Source organism: Lampris incognitus, chromosome 2 (assembly GCF_029633865.1).
Source record: "Lampris incognitus isolate fLamInc1 chromosome 2, fLamInc1.hap2, whole genome shotgun sequence".
NCBI classification, from domain to species: Eukaryota; Metazoa; Chordata; class Actinopteri; order Lampriformes; family Lampridae; genus Lampris; species Lampris incognitus.
In genome coordinates this window covers 123,593,394-123,617,098 of record NC_079212.1, presented here as the reverse complement: position 1 = coordinate 123,617,098, position 23,705 = coordinate 123,593,394, and the positions used below count along the sequence as shown (strand labels likewise).

Sequence of the window (23,705 nt, the reverse complement as noted above, 5' to 3'; positions counted from 1 at the left end):
TGTTGCCAAAAAATGTAATATTGTAATAAATGTAATATTCTAAGTTGGAGTACAGTGATATGAAACCGTCAATCTCCTTTATCCTTTCTAGACATCACTCTTCTTTCACTCATTCACTGATGGCCCCCGTTTATAAAGGTTAAGCAAAGAGTATAAATAAGTATTGTGTTGATCACTGGGTAGCCTTGATTGGTGTTTGAGTGTTACCTGAATGAAATGGTGTCATGTTGAGTCAATCAGAGTTATTGAACAGCTATTTAATTTACCCTCTAAAATCACCCTGATCATTGCTAAAAAGATAAAAGACTTCCCAAATGGAGCAAATGAAAAGCTGCATATATAATGTAACTCTTGTTTTGTTTTAATATCGCAAAATAAAAAAAACTCAACACAATGTAGACCCCCTCATATCATTCAGCCTTACATCAAACCAATCAAACATTTGCACATTTTGTAAGTAAAGATTCAATGCACTTTGCAGGAGAGCAGGTAAAAACTATGTACGGAATAAAATGCACAGGATATACTTAAAAAATATTCAAAGTAAATGCAGAGAAAATACAGAAAGGGCAACCAGGGCTGGAGGTGTGTGTCCAATTGCTGTTGGGCACTGTTATGTATGTTATAATGTCCTTATTTGCCCCTGTACAGCTCTGAATTACTGCAAACACTGGCAGATGGTCACTTGTCCATCCATCCATTATCCAAACCGCTTATCCTAATTAGGGTCGCAGGATGCTGGAGCCTATCCCAGCAGTCATTGGGCGGCAGGCGCGGAGACACCTTGTACAGACTGCCAGTCCACCACACACACACACACACACACACACACACACACACACACACACACACACACACACACACACACACACAGGTACCAATGACAAGGGTTTCAGTGACAACATCTCTACTTGTCCCTGTAGGTCTAGTCTTTAGTTTCCTACAATTTTAGACCTAACTCTTTGACTTTGGAGTCATGGAAATGTTACCTGGGAAGTCTTACCCTTACTTGCACATCCTACTGTTGTTCGTTAGCAGTTCTGGTCACTAAACCACACTTTTCAACCAGCCATCCAACCAACTTATGGTTGGATATAAACACATCAGCAAAATCAAAATAAAACCGATTGTAAGGTACACGTAAAAAGTAACGTGTTATGAAGCAACGGCCCTTTTCTCATTACAGTTCAGAGGGGAAAAAAGCAAAAACAAAACTATCAATGCCTACAGGCTCAGTATAGAATGGCCCGTAGACGCCCCCTACTGGAGTGACAGGGAACCGTTAATTGTCATATTTTTTGTACTATCCATTTAGTGAGGGAAAGTCAGCAGGAATTTCACCAATCTGGGAAGTAAAGTGTTACCAATAAATTTCTTCACCAATGTGTTCCTTAAGGTGTGTAGTAACATGTATTAAAATGTTGAAATTCAACTCCCGGGGGTAACCTCTGAAAAAATTGCTCAAAGTCAGGGTACCGATAACAGATTTTCGAAAATTGAAAAAAGCTTAAATTGGACTTAACTTACGTTTGAGGGGTCAAACTAGGAATTTGTCATGATTCTAAGTTGATTGCAAGCATTTATTTTTCACCAAGACCCTGGTAGAAAAATATTCACATCCACTTTCCCACTCATCACCCCCCCCCCCCTATGCCGTAGAGGGCACCCGACATGTTGAAGTCATTTACATCCTTTTTCTCTATTGATCACGGGCTGACTGAATATACTGCTTTCAACACCTGATACGTACGTATTCTCAACAATTTTTCTAACAAGCTGAAATGTTTCTCTGCACAACACTGATGATTCTCATTTGTTACATAAAAGGTATAACTTTGCTTGTTCTTGTTAGCTAGCTAACAGTAAGTAATATGATCGGCTAACGTAAATGTTAACTTCCACTAAAAGTTGTCATTACTAGCTTAACAATACTTGTTAGCTGGCTCATAGTTGTCATAAGTTGTCTGACTCTCATGTGTGTACTATACTCCAAAACCTACATCTGATTTATTTATTTAGTTAAATGCTAGCTGTCTGCTTCATTAACTACCTAGCTAGGTTAAAGTGGTGTAGCCTGTACTGCCTCAGATTTTTTTTAAATTTATTGTTACGGTTAAGCAAATCTATTCTTTTACACCTCAGTACAATATTTCAGAAACTATGCCTCTATGACAGATTTGGTCTTTATTCTACTTTATGTAGGCTATGGGTCTTCAGTAGTCTAATATGTAAGATGATGTGAACCTACCTCTGCTCAAGTGCTTCTTCTGTGAAGGCCTGGAAACGCCAGGTGAGAGGCTTTTGCAAGGAACTTCTAAAGGCTACGCTACTTTATTGAAACATGCAGAAGCCATGGAAAATGCTACAATTTTGGAGCGTATGAAGAAGGATGAAAATGAAGGAAGACTTAGATACCACATAACGTGTAAAGATTATTTGTACAACAAGTTTGTCAAGGTCACCAAGACGTCAGCTCAAGCATCAAAGGCAGCGGAAGAGACAGCAAAGCTGAAGCGAAGGTGCACTTGCTCTGAGTTCAGTGCATCAACTGCATGCACCTCTTCAAGTTCCCGGTCCGTTCAGCTTCTGTACAAGAATGTATGCATTCTTTGCAACCAACCCGCTCATCTCTACGAACATAAACCAGCAGACGCTAGAAAGAAATATAGAGTGCCTGATAATGTGACTGCAGATAGACTAAAGGCAAGCTTGCTGAAGATAGCAAGGAGTCGTGGAGATTACTTCTTTTTGAAAAGGGTAGGCCTTACTCCAAGACTGCAGATGAAGGACCAAGGAAGAGAGGACAAAAGAAAATAGATGATGAGTGAGAGGTTATTTTTATTGAATTATGCGAATGGCTAGACACAGAACTCGAGCATGGGGTGATGACGCTTGACCAAGTCCACGAAAAGATGCAGCAGTTTGATCAGTCACCCAATAAGAGCCTCTCTTCAAAGAAATGGCTAAGGATGAAACTTCAAGAGAAATATCATGACACACTGTACTTCACGTCACAGTCGAAAAGGTCAGATGTACTCTGCCTCAAAGATAACACAAGCAACATTCTGCGCGAGCATCATGCTAATCTTCAGCAAGGAGATGAGAAGACACAAATCATAAAGACAGCACTAAAGTTCATATGCAACAACATCGCCATGATTAATCTAGATCCAAAGTCATACCCCACTGCATACAGTATGGCTGATATCCAGAGTCAGCTGGCACTTGTTCCTGAGAGCCTCCAGATGTTCTTGAGACCAATAGTGAAGACCGATGAAAGAGTAGCTGTTTGGGGGCAGAACTTTATCAAGGCTCGTCGGCCTCGATCAGGAGTATTGCCATACCAAATGGGGCTTGCCATACAACTTGATCATAGATTTTGGTCAAAATGGATGATCGACAAGCTACACCGGCTAGGATACACTGAGTCTTACTCAGAGACACAAAACTACAAATACTGCTTCCTCAATGACAGGAATGGAGATGGCATCCCAGATACATCTGGCACACTTGATACCATTGTAGAAGAAACTGATGACCAGATCAATGATGAGGCTGCGATTGATGCGGCACTTGAGGATCCAGCGGTTCCGACCGCCAGTGAAAGTGACAATCAGGTGGTCTCCATGGAGGTTGCGGAAGCAAACAATGCAGTCACTCAGTTCGTTGGGACAATATAGATTTAAACATTGTCTCTGTCAGTGGAAACACTCCGTTTCATTCAATTGTTTGAAGAGAACAACCCATTCGACCACGATCGAGACAAGAATATGCTTGTATCTTTCTTTACAGGATTCACAAGCACGGGGGATGACTCAGTCAATGCGGAGAGAGCAGCTGAAGTAGGTAGAGAGATGCAGATAAAGCAGGATGGACAGTCAGCAACATCAACCATGGAGGTGAAGTCAAATGTACAAGCCCTGTCATCACTCAGAAAGATTCCCAAGATCAACGAGAAGAAGATTCATCTTGACTCACTCAAGTTGTTCAACCGACTGATCATTTTTGCTCAAAGGGATAGGACAGTTGAGACAAGCTTGGAGTATGAGCTAACTCCCATCCCATTGTCCCTTTTCAGCAACAAAGATCACAAAATGAACAAGGCAAACAAGGCAGGGTTTTCCAAAACTAGCCTGAAGGAGTTGACTGATCCACTTGAACTCACTAACCAACCCTGTTCCACTTTGGTGGTTGATGGAGGATGGCTTCTCTACATGGTGAAGTGGGAACAAGGCCAGACTTGGCAGGAGATTGCCAACAGTTACCTAAGGTACGTGCAGCGTCTTGGCAATAACTCTCAAAGGATCATTGTGGTCTTTGATGGCTATAACAGATCACCAAAAGATCATGACCACATCCGACGTAGCAAGAAATCATGCTGTGATCTCCAGATTCAACCAGATATGATGCACTGGACACCAAGAGCAAAGTTCTTGGACAGCATCCATAACAAGAGTGAACTCATTTACCTCCTCTCCTCAACGTTCAGAAAACTTAACATCACTGTGGAGCAGACTTACAATGATGCTGACACTTCGATTGTGAGAGAGGCATTGGTTGCTGCTAAAGATGGCTCTGTTGAGGTCAGTAGTTTGTGTAGATATTTAACTTTCATTTGCTTAACTACTTTAAAATAAGAGTTTTGATTTTTTAAAATATTTTCACATGCTCTCTTTACAGTTGCGAGCAGAAGACGCAGACGTGCTGGTAATGCTGGTGCACCATAGCTCGAGCACCAACCACTCACTCTTCTTAACCACATCCAAGGGCTCTTATGATGTCAGGAAGATCCGAGAAGCTTTCTCAGAAAGAAAGAGACGCTACCTGCTCTTTTGTCATGCGTTCACTGGGTGTGATACAGTTTCTGCTATTTCTGGCCATGGGAAAACAACTCTGTTTGACAGGTAATAATAGTAGGCCTATAATAATAAAAGTAATTGTATTTTAGTGAAATATTTGTATATTGAAATATCTTTAAAAAAACCTTGAAATGCACTTTTTCAGGTTTTGTGCGGGGGACATTGATAAACATATGGACATCTTCATGGACATTCATGCTACCAAGGGTGCAATGGTTCAGGCTGGAACTGCGATCTTCCAATATGTTTACAATGGACCAGGTACTACTCTGGGTGAAATTCGGTACACCATGTTCTCACGGAAGGCAGCGGCTGGGCTGATCAAACCAGAGACTTTATCTCCAACAGAGGGTGCGGCTGCACAGCATTCTCTCCGTGCCTACCTACAGACCCGGGACTGAATTCTTCTACAGAACATGTCTCTGGACCCCAGTGACTATGGATGGACATTCGGTGTTCATGGTTATGAGCCAGTTCCAACACTAGACCCAATGGCTCCTGAGGAGCTCCTCCAGTTCACAAGCTGTAATTGTAATGGAGATTGCAGCAACAGGCAGTGCAGCTGCAAGAAGAATGGTGTCAAGTGCCTCTCAGCATGTGGAGTTTGTAAAGGCATTACATGCAAGAATGGTATTCATGATGGTCTTGAAGAAGACTCAGACATTGACTTGTGAAGCATTTGACATGGATTTTCTCTGACTATTGCAACTATTGTAATAAATGCAAAAAAAAAATATATGCAAAAGTTGGCATGGCAGTTATTCCACTAAGGAGTAGATCTAGAGAAAATTAAATGCTAGCAATCAACTCAGAATCATGAAAAAACAAACAAAAGTAAGTCTCTACAGCATTGCTGTGATTTGTTATGATAAAAACTTATTTATCTAAATCTTTTTCAAAAAATCACCCTCACCCGGACCCCCCCTCCCCCACTTCCTCTCTATTTTACTACAATATTTTCAAAACAAAAAATTAAAATAAAAGAATAGATGAATTAAAGAACAAGGGTCTCTCACTGGGAGGGGGTGGATGGAAAGGGCCTTAAGAACGGGATAAAAAAATAAAAAGAATACAAAATAAAAAATCTTTTAAAATCATAAAAAATCACACGAGTGAGTTGAGGCTTACCCAAAGAGACTTTTTTGTTCAGAAAATTATGTACAAAAATGTTTTGGTAGCCTTTTTTCCTAAACCGGAAGTTGATTTTTTTTTAATACTGGTGTCAATACCCCAACTTTGATCAGGTTTTTTCAGGGTTTCCCCCTGGAGTTGAATTTCAGCATTTTAATACATGTTATTACACACCTCTATGAACACATTCATGAAGACATTTCTTGGTAATGCTTTACTTCCCAGATTTTCCTAACTTTCCCTCACTAATTGGGGGAGGGTATCAGTTACTCTCATCGGCCAACTTCTCACAGCTCACCCCCTCCCCCCAGACTCATACTGACGTCAGATACACTAGTTTACATACAGCCAATCAGATCAAATTATGAAATGCCGCATACATTTGTCTCAACCCTTTCTTGTATTTGTAACTGAAATGTAATTTTATGAATATTAATGAGGACTAGACAGGTTTTTCCACAGTTCTTGAAACAATTGAGAGCAGTTATGGACAATGGTATTTTTAAACATTTTTGTATAAAAAACAAAACAAAACAACAACACATTTATGAAGCAATTAAATCAATTAATAAATCAACCCAACCATAACAACGATAGAAAGAAAAAAGAAAAAAAAAGAAGAGAAGAGAAGAACAGAAAAAAAGGGAGGGGGGCATTACTCAGGAGAGAGAGATTGAAGAGAGTTAAAGAAAATGTCAAAAAGGGTTGCCATCTGCCATAGAAGTTATCAGAGTTACCTCTCAAAGCGTATTTGATCTTCTCCAGCTTAAGAAAGGACATGGTATCCCTGAGCCACTGAATGCTGGAGGAATCTTTGGTAGACTTCCAGTGGAGAAGAAGGTGGAGTCTCGCCAGTAAGGAAGTGAAAGCTAGAACATCTAACTGCTTAGAGGTAAGTTGGTAGTAACTTTCTGTTAAAACAACCCATTTGTTCTGTTATGGTGGTTTAGTGAATGACATTTTTCTAAGTCATTTCAATTGTTTTCTGTGATAGTAAGTGGTTCCTTTAAGAAACACAGGAAATTAGCCTCCTATGTGACTTCAGTCAGAACGACTAGTCGTTCTTTGTGCAATGCGTCCTCACTTCCTGGCACAAAGAACGACTAGTTTTTAGTCATTCTTTGTGCAACTTTCCATCAGCAAACGTCTGCACACATCTTATGCCATTCGTAGTAGCATCGTTGGTATGAAATGTTATCTTTTATCATAATCTACAAATGTAATTCATTATTTGTTATAAAATAAACGTTTTGTGTATTTTGATGTAAAAAGGCTACCAAGCTATTTTCGGTCGATTCCACGTACAATTAATGCTATGTTTATAGTCACTAGGAGGTATAGTAAAACACAATGATTGACACCGTATTAAAATAAGGCATTTTACAGGTCATTTGATTGATAATTTATTAAATATGCAATGTAAACATTCTCAGTTTCATCCACCCAGCCATCCATTATCCGAACCGCTTATCCTGCTGTCAGGGTAGCAGGGATGCTGGAACCTATCCCAGCAGTTTCACCCTTTTGCAAATCAGTAAACATGCGGACAACGGATTCTGTCTCCAGAGTTTTGATGAACGGAAGGTGTTTAACTTACTGCCAAGTTGTCAGTACATAACAAGGGCGGCACAGTGAAACAACAGCTTCAGTGCAGAAGATATGCAGTATACACTGCACACAGACGATGGAAAAGAAAGATCCCACACTAAATACTAGATCCTGTGCTTCATGTTCTTCCAAATGCTCAAGTGGTTCATCCACTGGGGCTGCTGCCGCCATGGCTCGTGCTAAAGCTGAGGCAGCCAACCTTATGTAAAGAAGGAAATGATGCTAAAGATAGAAAAAGCACAATTAAAGGCAACAATCAATATGTTGGCGTTAGAGAGAGAAATGGCTGCAACTGTGGCTGAAGCAGAAGCCTTAGAGGCAGCCGTTGAAGGCAGTGATCGAAGTAGCTGCAAGCTTCAACTCGAGGCAACCCCCTTGACCCTGTAGAGCACACCAGAGAATACGTCGCTGAACAGGCCAAAGAGCAAAATAAAATAAGTTAGCACCAGCACTGCATCTACCCTCTCAAGATGAGATCAGGCAGTTACACACAGAGCCAGTGTCAGCATTCTCTATTCAAAACCCACACCTCAAGGCAGAAAGTAGCCATGTGATGCTCTCTACACTCGGAAACTCGACCTGGGATGGATGATAGTTGGTAACGTCTGCTTGGGAGGTGATCACAAGCACGCCACAGTGAATACATTCTATACCAGCACAACAGAACGAGAACGCCCCTCCATCTTTGAGCCCTGCCCAAACATCTTCCATGTGAAGGTGAGATAGAGCCATTTTCAGCACCCCGGTCATCCTAGGGTGCACTCTACAGAGAAATGCACCCGCAATGAAAAAGCTGAACAGTTAGGCTTCACAGTATTTCAGCAGACAAAGGATGATAATAAAGCGGCTCCATCCATTGACGACATCTCATTCCTGCAAATAATGGAACAAGACTTAAAGAAGGATGAGGACAAGAGCTGGGTAGCTCCACTGCCGTTCAGGACACCAAGGCGTCTTCCCCCTGACAACAAGGCCTTGGCCTTGAATTGACTATCATCACTGAGACGCAATCTTGAGGGGAAGCCAGTGATGAAACAGTACCATCTTACCTTCATGGAGAAGGTGTTCCAGAACAATCATGCAGAAGTGGCAGTCTTCCCAGACCAACCTTCAGCCTGGAAGCATTGTGCTTCTCAAGGACGACCAAATTAAGAGGAATGAATGGCCTTTGGGATTGATTACTCAAGTCTTCTCCAGCAAAGACAACAGGGTACGCAAGGTAGAGATCAAGGTCTCTAGGAAGGACGGGACTAAAGTGTTCCTGTGGCCCATTACTGAGACAGCCCTGCTGGTCGCTCCTGAGAAGGAGCCATAATAACTGTGTTAGAGACACAGGTTGTGGCGGTTAATCACGCCAGACGGGGAGTGTTTTGTTACGGTAGTTTAGTGAATGACATTTTTCTGAATGACATTTTTCTAAGTAATTTCAATTGTTTCCTGTGACAGGTAGTGGTTCCTTTAAGAAACACAGGAAGTTAGCCTCCCATGTGACTTTAGTCAGGAAGTGAAGACGCATTGTACAAAGAGCGGCTATTTTTTAGGATATAACTTTTTCCATCAGCAAACGTCTGCACAATCTTATGCCATTCGTAACATCGTTGGTATGTTATGTTATCTTTTATACTTATCTACAGTTTTAATTAATTATTTGGTATAAAATAAGCGTTTTGGGTATTTTGATGTAAAAGGGCTACCAAGCTATTGTCGATTGATTCCACGTACAGTTAATGCTATGTTTATAGTCACTAGGAGCTATAGTAAAACATAATGATTGACACCGTATTAAAATGAGACTGTTACGGGTCATTTGATTGATAATTTATTAAATATGTAATGTAAACCTGTAAGAGTTGAAAAGGGGTAATTTAACTCATAATAGAAGTGTGTTGGCAGTGTATGCAACTTTGATCTTGCACACATAGTTTATCACACACACAAATGGGACATGTGTTACAAAAACTGTGTCACATTCATCCGGGTCATGGTTATCCAAAGGAGTTGAATCAAGTGCAAATACCAAGTCCAGTTGCACTTGATTCAACTCCTTTGGCTGTATCACATACACTATTGAGACACTTTAATAAATACCACTGAATCCACATTATGCTATTAAATACCTGTTTCATAACTTTTTTGCATAAAGTGTTGGCCCACTGTCCCCAGTACTGGTGCCAAAACCTCATATGATCAATTGGAAAAAGTCCTGAGATAATCTTACAAACAAATAACTGCTAGAATAAAGCACATAGGAGCATTCTTCCACTGATGCTTGGCATTAAACTCACCTGCCATTCCACACAGAGGTGCATGAAAACTGCCCTCTGAGCAAATTTTCATTAATATGAGAAAACCACTTTAGTCACATTAATCAAATTATGGTGAAAAACTGCATCGGTATTGCATGCTCGCTTTGCATACTCGAGTGGATATTTCGATATTTTTAAGAGCTCTACATTTTAGTTCAGATTAGGTGTGCAATTTAGCAAGTTTTTTTTTGTATTGAATTTTATTTTGTGAATCAGAGAAAGAACGAGAGTGCACTATTTGTGCTGCCATCCAGCTTTCTGCTGGCTGGCTGCTGGCCAAAGTGCTTTGAGCCCTTTCTGTTAGGCCAACATGCTGGTGACCCAGTTGTCCCTACCCAGTCATCTCAGCTACTGCTCAACTGTTTACAATGGCTTTAGACAACACAATACATCCAGAGATTGTAGACGTTTTCTATGTTAGAAGTTTTGTAAACCATCAAAACGTGGCATCATTAGTATCCAAACAGGTTCTTGTTTCAGCTTATATCTGCCCAGCATATACTGTTCAGAAATGCCAATTTGTGCAGTGGAGTGGTGTGGGAGAAGGGTGTCTCTAAATCCAGGGGTGTGCAGATGCATTTCTGATCTTTGACAGTTTGCAGTCTTTTTTTTTAGTTTCTGCCCACTAGATTACCTTGAAATCTCCATCACTACACACATCATCAATCGGGTGTGACCGGCAGTGCAGCAGGAGGGACTATTTCAACTGAAAGTGGGCTGAATGACTCTTTTTGGTAAAATTAGGGTCAATGTTAAAATTAAGCCCAATAATGATAGGTTTTATCAGGAAGAAGGCATGTAGGCATGTCTATAACTAAAAAAAAATCATGATTATTTACACTTTAAAAGCATAAAGTCAAGCAAGGGCAATACACGAGTGGGTTTTAATATTTTAATATTTGAAATAAAAATAATGTACTGGCAACTCGAGTGCACCGTGCAGGTCCATAGTTTTATTTAACAGGATGCAACATGCCTTTTATGAAACATAGAAACTTCCTTTTTTTTCCTCCCTCGGGAGGCGCGTCAGCATATCAGGTCCCTCACACCTCTGGGCGCACGCGCTTCCGAGGACTTCACGGTCTCACCATCCCACTTCTGGCACCAATGTAGCGAATTCGGGGGGCAGTCCGGGAACCGCCACAGCCGGGACGCGAACCCGTATTTCACACTCCGCAAGCGACAACGTTAACCAGTCGACTAAAGGGTCCGACCCGTTAGCCAAGGGCTAACGTGTCTACTTATCCATGCACGTTACAATATAATCAGTTTAAGCAAGGATGATATTTAATCTTGGATTGCCTGCAAAACAGGCAAAACTACCTTTGGGGCCCGCAACAGTTTGGGGTCCGCAACAGTTTAGGGCCCGCATGCACAGAACCCTCTTTATCTCACCACTATCTTATCAAAGATCTCGAGCAATGAGTCTACGGTATGTTAAAAAATGTGCAGTGTGCCCGCGCGTAATTATGGACATGCGTACTACTTACTGTGTGTTGTGTTGTGTCTGTAGCGCGACTATATATATATATGCCATTGACCTGTGGTTGTCGTTGTGGTTCGTGAGCTGTGGTGCACCTGGTAAATGAGAGAGAAGAAAAGAGAGGCTTAGGTGACAGGAAATAAAGAGCTAGCGAGTTACAAAACTTAACAAAGTCTAATTTATTACACAATAAGTGCATTACATGGTACCAGGATGGGTATTCTTTATCAAACGCCAGAAGTAAAAAAAAGAAAAAAGAAGAAAGGATGCTATAAAACCACTAGGTCCGTTGAAACTGATGGGAAATGTGGATGGTAATTGGAGGACATTCAAGCAGCGATTTCAGCTGTGTGTTGTAGCTGTCGGAGGTGAAATACGAGTAGATGAAAGGAAGATAGCCATGCCGCTCACCGTTGCCGATCCCGAAGCGCTAAAAGTCTTAAGCCCTTTTGTATGTGCTCGGGTAGAAGACAAAGATACCTATGATGAGGTTTTAAAGAAATTTGATGAGCGCTGCCTGTCGAAGAAAAATTAAACATTTGAACGTTTTGTTTCGCTCGCGTATGCAGCATCAAGGAGAGTCATTTGATAGCTACCCCACAGACCTCAAGATAAAAGCTCAATCGTGCAATTTCAATGAACAAAGAAACTATGATTCGTGACCAAATAGTCTTAGGAAAAAATGAAAAAGCGATCCGAGAAAAGGAGCCCACATTGGAGACAGCGGTAAAGAAATGCCGGGCTAGTGAGGCAGCATACTGCAGCGAATTCGGGGGGCAGTTTGGGAGACCGTCGCCACAGGCGGGACACGAACCCGTAATTCCCACTCCGCAAGCGACAACGTTAACCAGTCGACTAAAGGGTCCGTCCCGTTAATTAAGGACCAACGTGTCTACTTAGCCATGCACGTTACACTACCCCGCTCTTTCGGGAAGCGCTTCAGCATATCAGCTCCCTCACGCCTCTGGGCGCACGCGCTTCCGATGACCTCACGGTCTCACCATCCCACTTCTGACACCAATGTAGCGAACGAGGGGGGCAGTCTGGGAGACCGTCGCCACAGCCGGGACGCAAACCCGTGTCTCCCACTCCGCAAGCGACAACATTAACCAGTCGATTAAAGGGTCCGACCCGTTAGCCAAGGGCTAACGTGTCTACTTATCCATGCACCTTACAATACATTTGACGAAAACGCACATGGAGCAGTCAGTCACGGGGGGAGGCAGTGGACGCCATTTCAGTCAGAGGGAATCACCCTACCAGATTCAAAAACAAGAACTATGACACGTTCAGTTGCAAGCGGTGTGGTGATGAGCATAAACCAAGTGTCCGGCTTATGGAAAAAATGTGTTCAAAATGCAAGGGACGATATCATTATGCAAAAAAAAAGCGTTTGTCTAAGGATTAAAAGACGGGGTACAAGGTACACACAGTTCATGACACAGGTGACAGTGATGATCTCAGTGATTCAGTCTTCATCGGTATGGTATCCACGGAGGAAGAAGTGAAGGTGCAGTCCACAGAGATTTTAGGCATTGGTCAGACTGAGTACAGAGAATAAGGGCAAATGGATGGCACCATTTGTCGTCAATAGGACACTAGTTCCATTTCAGCTTGAGCAAAGGCCAATTTAATAAACATAAATGATGTCAGAAAACTTAGAGAAACCTAAAGTGATAAGAAATGCAGTCCCACTTAGAGCTTATAATAAACTGCTCATAGAAACAGAAGGAGTGTGCCGACTAAGAGTGACTGTAAAAGGAAAGCTGCACAATGTGCTTTTTGTGGTGGTTCCTAAGGGATGATCACTTCTAGGAGACAAAGCATGTGAGGAACTGCGATTGGTCAAAAGGATTTATCAGATCAACAGCGAAAATGTAGCACTGGACACACAATGTAAAGGGGAAAGTGACATATACATAGTTTTCCCAGACATCTTTAAAGGACATGGAACACTACCGTTCACCTACAGAATCCAACTGAAGAGTGATGCCAAGCTAGTGGTACGCACCCCAAGTAGAGTACCAGCGGCACTTCATGCCAGCCTGAAAAAGGAGCAGCACAGGATGACACGGTTGGGGTCATTGAAAGGGTTGAACAACCGACAGACTGGGGGAACTCCATCACCTGTGTGAAGAAAACAAATGGTGAGTTAAGAGTCTGCATGGATCCCAAAGATCTGAATGAGAATATAAGAAGAGAACATTATCAGATCCCAAAGAGGGAAGAGATCACCAGTGAGATGGCTGGTGCAAAGTTTTTCAGTAAACTAGATGCTTCACAGAGGTTTTGGTAGCTAAAGCTAGATGCTGAAAGAAGCAAGTAGACAACCTTCAATATGCCTTTTCGGAGATACTGTTTTCTCAGGCTCCCTTTTAGCACAATTTCAGCACCCGAGATCTTCCGCAGAGCGATGGAGACAATAATAGAGGGTCTGGAAGGCACAGGAGTGTACATAGATGACATCTTGGTGTGGGGAACCACACGTCAGCAACATGACCAAAGGTTCAGGAAACTCTTGCAGAGTCCAAGAGAGCGGGCTGAAGCTCAATAAAGAAATGCCAGTTTGGCGTCCGAGGTATTTTTCTTGGGCGACAAGCTATCAGGAGAGTGCATGCAACCACATTGCTTGAAAGTGCAAGCCATACAGGAGATGCCTCAACCCACTGATAAAAAGGGAGTCCTGCGAGCCATGGGAAGGCTCAACTTCCTTGGCAAGTTCATTCCAAATCGGTCCTCCAACACAGCATGTGTAAGAGCTGTTGCAACACAACAAAGTGTTTGACTGGACTGAGAAACATGACAAGGAATGGAAAGAACTGAAGTGGACTCTGTCTACTGAGCCAGTCTTTACATTCTTTGGTCCATCGAGAAGAACAAAGATCTCCACAGACACCTCAAAAGATGGTTTGGGTGCTGTGCTACTGCAGGCTGACGGAGATAAATGGCAACCAGTGGCATATGCCTCAAGGTCCATGACAGATACAGAGACATGCTATGCTCAGATTGAGAAGGAGACTCTGGGGCTAGTGTATGGGTGTGGAAAATTTCACAGCTATGTGTATGGTCTTCCTACTTTTATGGTGGAGACTGATCACAAGCCGCTGTTTCAATAATAAAAAAGAAACTGAACAACATGTCTCCCAGAATCCAGCGCATGATGATGATGCTTCAAAGGTATGATTTTGAGTTAATATACAAACCAGGGAAATACATTGTGCTTGCTGGTGCTTTGTCTAGGGCACCTCTCCCCAGCACGGGAACACAAGTCACCCCCACATCTGATAATGTTGATGTGCATGTTGACATGGTGACATCTTCTCTTCCTGTGTCTGATATCGTGTGGCAGAAAATCGTGCAGTAAGTGGTGAAATACCCAACACTGCAGGCAGTGATAGCCAATCTCCAAGATGGCTGGTCAGAAGGCAGCTATCCACAGCTCTCTCCAGTCAGAGCGGATCTGAGTGTGGTTAATGGTCTTGTGCTCAGACAGAACAGGATGGTGATTCCGTGGTCCATGCACCAGGATATGCTGTGTCACATCCACGAGGGGCACCTCGGTGTGGAGAAATGTAAGAGAAGAGTGAGAGAGACAGTGTACTGGCCCAGGATCAATAGGGACATCGAAGGAATGGTTGGAAGGTGTGACACTTGCCTCAGACATCACTACAACCAAACAAAATGCTGATTACAGACATGCCAACTGAACCATGACAAAAGGTGGGAACTGATATATTCCATCTGAATGACAAAAATGATCTTTTGGTGATAGTGTGGAGTTAGAAAACAACGAGACAGGAGACGTGAGAGTAGACGTAGTCTAGGTAGTTTACTAGCTCCAACTTTGCATGTCATACATTCGACAACGACCCTGAACTGTGAACCGGAAGCGGAAGTGCATTATCTGACCCCTCGCCTCTTCCCTTAAAGGTACACCGTCCTCTTAGGTGAATGTCTCTAGTTATATAGATGTGGGTCACCACAATAGATTATTACTCTTTTTTTAATTTATTTTTGATTTTTCCCTTTTTAGTGGCCAATCGCTCCCTATTCTAGTTCAAACACCCACCCTCATACTGTATGCGTTCGCCAACTGAACCTCTCCGGCCAGCAGTCTCAAAGGAGATGCATCGCCACTTACGTGACAGGGCGAATCCAGGCCAAACCACTGCTTTTTCCGACACACACAGAGACGCATTCATGTAACGAACACAAGCCGACTCCGCCCCCCCTCCCGAAAACAGTGTTGCCAATTATTGCTGCTTCATCGAATCTGGCCATAGTCGGATCTGACGAGACCGAGGCGCAAACCCCAGTCCCCGGTGGGCAACTGCATTGACACAAAGCCGATGCTTAGACCACTACACCACCGCAGACCCGGATTATTACTCTAACTATCTAGAAATAGCACAGCTTTCTAGCACATCAACTACTTGTGTTATCACACACATGAAAAGCTTCTTCACAAGGCATGGGATTTCACAATTTGTGGTCAGCGACAATGGACCGCAGTACAGCTGCAGAGAATTCAGGAAGTTTGCAGAGCAGTATGGATTTCAACACAACACCCCCAGCCCGTTGTACCCACAGGTTAATGGCAAAGCTAAAAAGGGAGTCCACATTGTTAAGAGACTGTTGAGGAAGTCAAGTGACAGTGAAACTGATCCTTATCTAGCTTTACTGAACTACCGCACCACACCACTGGGGTGTGGAGCCTGTCCTGTTGAACTCCTCATGGGCCACAAATTGCGTACCACACTGCCACACATTCCATCAGAAATTAACAACAAGGGACTGATTAAGAAACAGCAACAGCTCAAGCTGAAACACAAAGAGAACTACGACAAAACAGCCAAGAGACTGGAAGCTCTTCTGGAAAAAGATACAGTGAGAATTAAGAATCATAACACCTGGGACAGAAAGGCAACTGTCCTTAAGGAAGTGAGTCCCAGATCATTTACTGTACAAACTGATGATGGAAAAGGGCTTAGGAGAAACCGTAGGAGTTTGCTTAAGACCCAGGAGAACTTTCAAGAACATGGTCAGGGGAACATGCAGGGGCAGCAGGTCAGTGGAAGTCCAGACCGGTACGCCAATGATTCTCCTCCACCCACCACAAAGATTGGCACACCAGCTTTGAGAAGGTCAACCAGGCCTAGTAAACTACGAAAGTGACTAATAGATGAAGTATAACCCAAAAGGGGAATGTAAATTAAAAAGAAAGGGTGGGGGGTATTGTGATATGTGAAAGAAATGCAGTTAAACAGAATGTGTTTAAAAAAGACAAAACAAAGTGATATGGAATATTTTATATGAGAGGTGAGATGGAACGTTAGACCATAAACAATGTTTATAGCTAGTTTTGGAAACAAGAAAAAGCACAAACATTACATTACCTTACATTACATTACATTGCATTACATTACATTACATTATATTACAGTCATTTAGCAGATGCTTTTATCCAAAACGACTTACAATAAGTGCATTTAACGTAGGAAATCAGGAGAACTACTAGTCATCAGAGGTCATAAGTACATCTTTTCTCTAAACGAGCATCTAAGAGCAAACCCAGTGCTAAAGTAAAAGTGCAAGAAAGATATTTTTTTTAATTTTAAATGAGTGAATACAATAAGTGCTAAGAGCAAGTAACAGGGTAGTAGTTCTTGAAGAGGTGAGTTTTCAACATGTGCCGAAAGATGGGCAGCGACTCCACTGTCCTGACATCAGTGGGGAGTTCATTCCACCACTGTGGGGCCAAGACAGAAAAGAGCCGTGACCGGGTCGATCGGCAGCAGGGGCCTCTGAGCGACGGCGCAACCAGGCGTTCCGAGGCAGCAGAGCGAAGTGGTCAGACAGGGGTGTAGGGCTTGACCATGGCCTGGGGATAGGAAGGAGCTGTTCCTTTCACTGCCCTGTAGGCTAGCACCAGAGTCTTAAACTGGATGTGATCAGCTACTGGGAGCCAGTGTAGGGACATGAGAAAAGGAGTTGTGTGGGAGAACTTAGGGCAGTTGAACACCAGACGAGGTGCAGCTTTCTGAACAAGCTCCAGAGGTCTGATGGCCTATGCCGAGGCGCCAGCAATGAGGGAGTTGCCATAGTCCAGCTGGGAGATGACCAGAGCCTGGATGAGCACCTGTGCCGTCTTGTCGGTGAGGAATGGGCAAATCCTCCTGATGTTATAGAGGAGAAATCTGCAGGAGCAAGCAACCGATGCAACGTTTGGAGCAAATGACTGTTGGTCGTCCAGGATCGCGCCCAGATTCCTCGCAGTCCGAGTTGGCGTCACCACGGTGTTGTCATTGGTGATGGCCAGGTCTCGGTGCAGGCAACCTTTCCCCGGGAGGAACATCAGCTCTGTCTTGTCCAGATTGAGCTTCAGGTAGTGTGTCACCATCCACTCCGAGATGTCAGTCAAGCATGCAGCAATGCGTATCTCTACTTGTGTGTCAGAAGGAGGAAAGGACAAGACAAGAAACAAGTTCTAGGAGTATATTTAAGCTTTATTGAAAGGTTGTGTGTTTGACAGATGTTTTGTATGGAGGCCTTTAAATTTGTCTTTATGTTGTGTGGCATTCTTAGGAAGGAGGATGTAGTGATATGTCTGTAGCTTGGCTATATGTATGTCATTGACCTGTTGGTTTCGCTGTGGTTTGTAAGCTGTGGTGCACCTGGGCTTAGATGACAGGAAATAAAGAGCTAGCACGGCTAGTGAGTTACAAAACTTAACAAAGGCTCATTTATTACACAATAACATTACACTGTGTAGCAAAATCCACACAGAAGAGTTAGGTAGTGGGGTCCGTGGTGGTGTAGCAGTCTAAGCATCGGCTTTGTGTCGATGTAGTTGCCCACTGGGGACTGGGGTTCACGCCCCGGTCTCGTCAGATCCGACTATGGCCGGATTCGATGAAACAGCAATAATTGGTAATGCTGTCTTCGGGAGGGGGGCGGAGTCGGCTTGTGTTCGTCACATGAATACATCTCTGGGTGTGTCGGAAAAAGCAGTGGTTCGGTCTGGATTCGCCTTGTCATGAAAGTGGTGAGGCATCTCCTTTGAGACTGCCGGCCGGAGAGATGCAGTTGGCGAACGCATACAGTACAAGGGTGGGTGTTTGAATTAGAATAGGGAGTGATTGGTTAGGTAGCTGGCGAAGTGTCAAGACTCACACAGCGGAGAGTGCGCCAGTGATGTAGGTAGAATTTATGACTAATAATCAGCCTACACACTTGTGTCTTGTGTTTATAAGGCCTATGTGCAGAAATGAATGATGTTGTCAATGTGTGGGTGCACCGTCACAGATAATCTTTTCATCTGTTATGGTGCTCTGACACCAGGTTTTGTTTAGTAGGCTAGTCTATCACTATCTTGGTCTTGTTATTATGACTCATCTTCTATAGCACGGTGGTCTGTTATCCTAGTAATCATTTCATTTAGGCGTCAACTGTGCAGTGCATTTCCCTGTTGCTGGTTGTTTTAAAGCTGCGAACTTTCACTTCTATCATTCACTACTGACATGATGTTACATCTGATTATGATGGGCAGGCCGGGGCCCGCTTTGACCATCTTGCATTGGGGCCTGGCGCTGACTCGTTATGCCTGTGCTGCAAAAGCTTGCTCCACTTAGATCTTAGGACACCTGGATAACTTTATGCTTCTTGAAGTGATCTGAGAAATATTTTGATAACAGCTTATTTGCTGTTATTGGTAGCACGGTGGCCAACGCTGTTGCCTCACAGCAAGAAGGTCCTGGGTTTGAACCCCGGGGTTGTCCAACCTTGGGGGTAATCCCAGGTCGTCCTCTGTGTGGAGTTTGCATGTTCTCCCCATGTCTGTGGTGGGTTTTTCCCCACCATCGAAAAAGACATGTATGTTATGGTTAGTACTCCTGTCAGTGTCCCTGACTGAGGCATGGCAAGATGAACTGAAGTTGGTCCCCGGGCGCTGCATGGTGGCTGCCCACTGCTCCTAGCTACACAGCTTGGATGGGTTTAATGCAGAGAAATAATTTCACCACAGGGATTGATATAGTATATAAAAAAAATCAAATATCAAATCAAAATCTAATTGCTCGCACTTTGACATACATGAAAAAGGCATTCATACAAGTCATTGTGGCATCATACAGTGACCAGAGTTTTATACAGACATAAGCAGTGAAGATGTTGCTGCTATGATATGTAACAAAATATGTAACAATAGTAAATCCTCATGTCACGTGATATTGTACCACTTATCGTAATCTAGAATTATTAAGATGGTCAGCACAGTATTTCAAAATCACAGCAGCTAGTTTAAGTATGAAGATGTAAGATTATTAAAGCTATCTTTCTTCTTGTTGCCAGATGCTATTTTACAGTCAGATAACATTTTTGGAGAAAATATTTTCAGTTTTCACTAAAGAGAAAATTTATAAAACATATTATTGTTGCTACCTGCCCAGTCATTGTGTATATGTGTTTATTGTGCTCTGACTATAATTAGTGCTGAGTGAATGCTTGCCTGGATCTGCTGAGCCCTGCTGGATATGGACTCTCTCTCTCTCGTGTGCGCGCTCTCTCTCTCGCTCTCTTCCTCTCCACTCTCTCTCTCTCTCTCCGCTACTTTCATTTTGCAGAATGTGTGCTTTGTGAAAATCTCTCTTGCACACAGTGTGTGTGTGTGTGTGTGTGTGTGTGCGTGCGTGCGTGCGTGCGTGCGTGCGCGCGCGCGCGTGTGTGTGTGTGTGTGTGTGTGTGGGTGCTCCCATGCTATGTTAGCCACACCGTGACAAGTATGCAACCTTGCAGTGCAGCTCAAGTGTCAGACAGAGCAGTGCTGGAGAGGCAGTGAGAGACTGACGATAGACTGGTCTTGTGTCTCCTGGTAGTGAGTAAAGTATTTGTTGTCTTTTCTATATAGGCCAAACAGTGGGCTTCACTAAATAGAAATGCCATTATTTATGTACATGTATTCTATCTTTAGTGCTCGGACCTAGTTTCTACAGAGATAGATGACTCGGCTGTTTCAGTTTCGCCTCAGTGAGCAGTCAGGAAGAGAGAAAAAGCTTAGTATGTATGGGCGTATGCAAATCTCTTGCCCATAACATTCTCTTGTATCAAATCTGGGCTAATTAATATGCATCAGATACAATAACTCTTAACACTTAAATCTCTCAATCTTATTTTTTTTTATTATTTTTTTTTGGGGGGGTTCTGCTGTTTATATCACAATATATGCATTCCATTGGTTATTTTTCTACTGACTGATGTCTTCTGGCAGTTTGATTATCGCTTTATCTTCAATGATTCTTCCTATTCATGAAGTGAAGAGGGTGGCATTTGGCCCCATCTGTTGTACTATGAGTCAGCAGACAGGGTATTAGTGTTTGCCAGGGTTGGTTGTATGCACAAAGGGGGAATATATGGAGATAACCAAACTTGGTTTAGGTGTGTGGGTCTACACCCATCATTTTGAGTAGTCTTGTTTATCAAGACAAGGTGACTGAATTATACCCCTCTATTCTTTTATTGCTAGTTCATGCTTTTGCCTGAGTCTCTTCGCACAGTCAATATTTTGCATGCAAAACGAATGGTGGTGTATAGTAGAGGATTATATGTCATATGCACAGTAAGTATGGAAATGTGTGCAGATGATTCCACTAGATTTAGGAGTCTGGGTCAACACCCATCTTTTTTGGGCAGTCTTGTTTATCAAGACTGGGTAATTGAATTATGCCTCTCTTTTCTTTTTGTATTGATAGTTCATGCATTTGCCTGAGTTTTTTTTATAGCTTTTATTTTGCATACAAAAAAGAAGGCTACTTCACTGTAAAAGTTTCTGTATGTCGTGTGATTTAAGTACTGCACGTCGCTGTGCTGTTACAAATAAGCCTGTTTTGCCGAGTACTGACGTGGATGAGAAAGTGAAAGCTGAGCCTTGCTGAAGTTGGTTCATTGACAACAGTGGTCTTCCTCTCTGCAATTACATTTGGAAAAACAAACATTCAAAGTAATCCTTTGCAACCCCACATTGTGCTGTTTTCACAACTTCTTCTCTGCTGGTCCTTGAAACTGTTTGCGTAACCATCAAAACAGAGACACTCATTGAAACGACCTAGGAGGTCTTTTCAAGAAGTAACCAGGCAGCTGATCCAAAGCATCATCCGTTTAAAATCTGTGTGGCTGTATTCGGTGCACATGTCTGTGTGAGACTAAGAATCAGCAGCATAGCTTGCAGGCCATTGAACTGAGGATGGAAGATAAACCAATAGCTAAATGAAGGGGTTAGTCCGACCTTCCTCTTTCCATAGGCTGTGTCTGGATTGTTTAATTGAAACTGTGGAAGAGGTGGGCATTGATTCTGGTTCTCGTTTATCTCCTATGCAGGTACTATCCTCACATTATAAGATACAGCCATGGCCAGAAACCTACTGAATAATCCCAGTGGGGAGGGTAAGAAGTCTGCAGCAGCCTGAATGAATCAAGAACTGAAATACAGTTAAACAGTTTCGCAAACAGTACATTTTAAGAATGAATGAATGCATGAATTTTTTTTTTGAATGAATTTTATTTTCATATCATACCATCTCAAGTGGGATTTCTTGACACACAATAACTACCCGAAGAACAAAATGTTTTATTTGCGTCCATGCTAAATAACCCACAAAGGCAAATGTGTCCTTCTTGCAGTTTTTCCTGTTAATCTTATCAAATAAACCCTTTCGCTGATCATGATACAGAGAGCAGTATAAAACCAAATGCATTTCATTTAACTTGCACAAAGCAGCTCTTGTTCATCAGCACAAACATAACATCTGGTTTCCTGATGTAAAGGCAAACTACACCCCATGTAACCAGGATATGCAAAGATCTTTGCCTCTTCGAAAGTATTTTCAAAAAATATGTTTTGTAGGTTTTGTAACCACTTTCTCTAAAACAGCAGATGCTGGATTTAATATTTAACACCCTTCCAAAGAATAACATGATGCCTTTGTCAGTTAGCATGAAGGAGAGAATCCATAATAGAGCATTGCTATTAACAGATGAGATGATGTGTTTCCCTCCCAGAGCAGTTTGAGTACTGGGAGCTGACAGAGAACGGTGGGAACCAGTGGCAGGTGGAAGACTTACCAGGAGACTGTGGCTATGACTTCTGTAATGACGGAGTGACGAAGTACTTCACCACTTCCTTTGAGTGAGTGGGCAACATGCTGTAGTCCACATACCTATGCTGTTTATCGGATTTACCCAGGTTCCCCTTGGGTATGAATAAAGTATTCTGATTTAAAGGACCAAATAACTTTTCACTGCTAAACCCTCCTCTCTTTCTGTTTTGCTGTGTCTGTCCCAGGATGTGTCTCAAGAGGCAAGTGATTGATTTATTGGCAGAGGGTTATTCTCCTGAAGAGTTGGATGCCCAGCCCACCGTCAATGTGGAGGACTGGTGAGACAGAGAAAAGTGAGACTCAACATGTATAAACACACACACAACTGCTGTTGCTGACTCTAACCCAAACCCGACAGGTACTGTGGGAGGACAGACTGTGGCTGCATCTACCAGATGACCGTCTGTCTGTTGGATGAGAATCAGGAGGTGCTTCAGGAGTTCAAACTGGACCCAGTCACTCTTGACCCTGACTGTGATGACTGCTCATGGAAACAGGTACAGAAAGGGGAATATGCATGTGCAGACACACAAACACACACACACTGTACTGATTCATTCTCAGATTGGTACTAACAGTCTGCTCTGATTCTAAACTCCAGGTGAGCCACGTGTTCTCAGAGTACGGCCCTGGGCTACGATTCATCTTCTTTGAACACGGAGGAAAAGACACCAAGTACTGGAACGGATGGTTTGGAGTCCGAGTTACTGGGAGCTCTGTTACTATAGGGGTCTGAGGCAGAGATGGGAGAGGAGAGGGAGCGAGGGAGGAAACGAAGAAACAAAAGGGAAAAGGGGCATAGAGCTACATGGGGGAGTTTATCTACAGTATATGTGTCAGAAGTTGAGGGTTGGAAAAGAGGGCATGGTAAGTAAGAATACTAAAACTGCTGATGTCACTGGGATAAGAGGGTTTTACAGGATCAGCCAGACCGTCTGCACCTAACTTAAACCACTGCAAATTAAGTATGACAGTTCATGCTGTGGAAATCGAGCTGCTGCTTTTGACATTATACAATAATTGCACATCTATAAAATGAGTGTATGTTATGTACAAACACCATAAAATAGCATGGTATTACTTTGGCTTTACTGACATGCTCGAACTACGAATCTCAGTTACTGCTTGCAATACAGTGATTGAATCTACTAACTACTACCTTGATATG

At 42.8% G+C, this 23,705-nt stretch overlaps 1 protein-coding gene across 3 annotated transcripts; it reads left to right on the top strand.

Annotated features, from left to right (window-relative positions):
• The first annotated feature begins 6,859 nt into the window (after window positions 1-6,859).
• On the top strand, window positions 6,860-23,285 carry fbxo2 (F-box protein 2). Of its 3 annotated transcripts, none has more exons than XM_056274323.1 (6): window positions 6,860-6,882; window positions 21,759-21,824; window positions 22,440-22,566; window positions 22,723-22,815; window positions 22,896-23,034; window positions 23,139-23,285. In XM_056274323.1, the coding sequence occupies exons 2-6, from the start codon at window positions 21,788-21,790 to the stop codon at window positions 23,271-23,273; spliced, it is 531 nt and encodes a 176-aa protein (XP_056130298.1). In that variant the 5' UTR covers window positions 6,860-6,882; window positions 21,759-21,787; the 3' UTR covers window positions 23,274-23,285. The 3 variants fall into 3 exon arrangements, with proteins under 3 accessions (XP_056130298.1, XP_056130300.1, XP_056130297.1); XM_056274325.1 differs by lacking the exon at window positions 6,860-6,882 and adding an exon at window positions 20,185-20,256; XM_056274322.1 differs by lacking the exon at window positions 6,860-6,882 and adding an exon at window positions 20,193-20,259.
• Window positions 23,286-23,705: the final 420 nt, after the last annotated feature.

Excerpts from the sequence above, each read along its gene's own strand:
- fbxo2 (XM_056274323.1), top strand. The coding sequence starts at position 21,788 with ATGGCCAGAAACCTACTGAATAATCCCAGTGGGGAGG. Across the intron at positions 22,567-22,722 it reads TACTTCACCACTTCCTTTGA|GATGTGTCTCAAGAGGCAAG; the intron begins GTGAGTGGGCAA and ends TGTCTGTCCCAG. Across the intron at positions 22,816-22,895 it reads ACCGTCAATGTGGAGGACTG|GTACTGTGGGAGGACAGACT; the intron begins GTGAGACAGAGA and ends CAAACCCGACAG.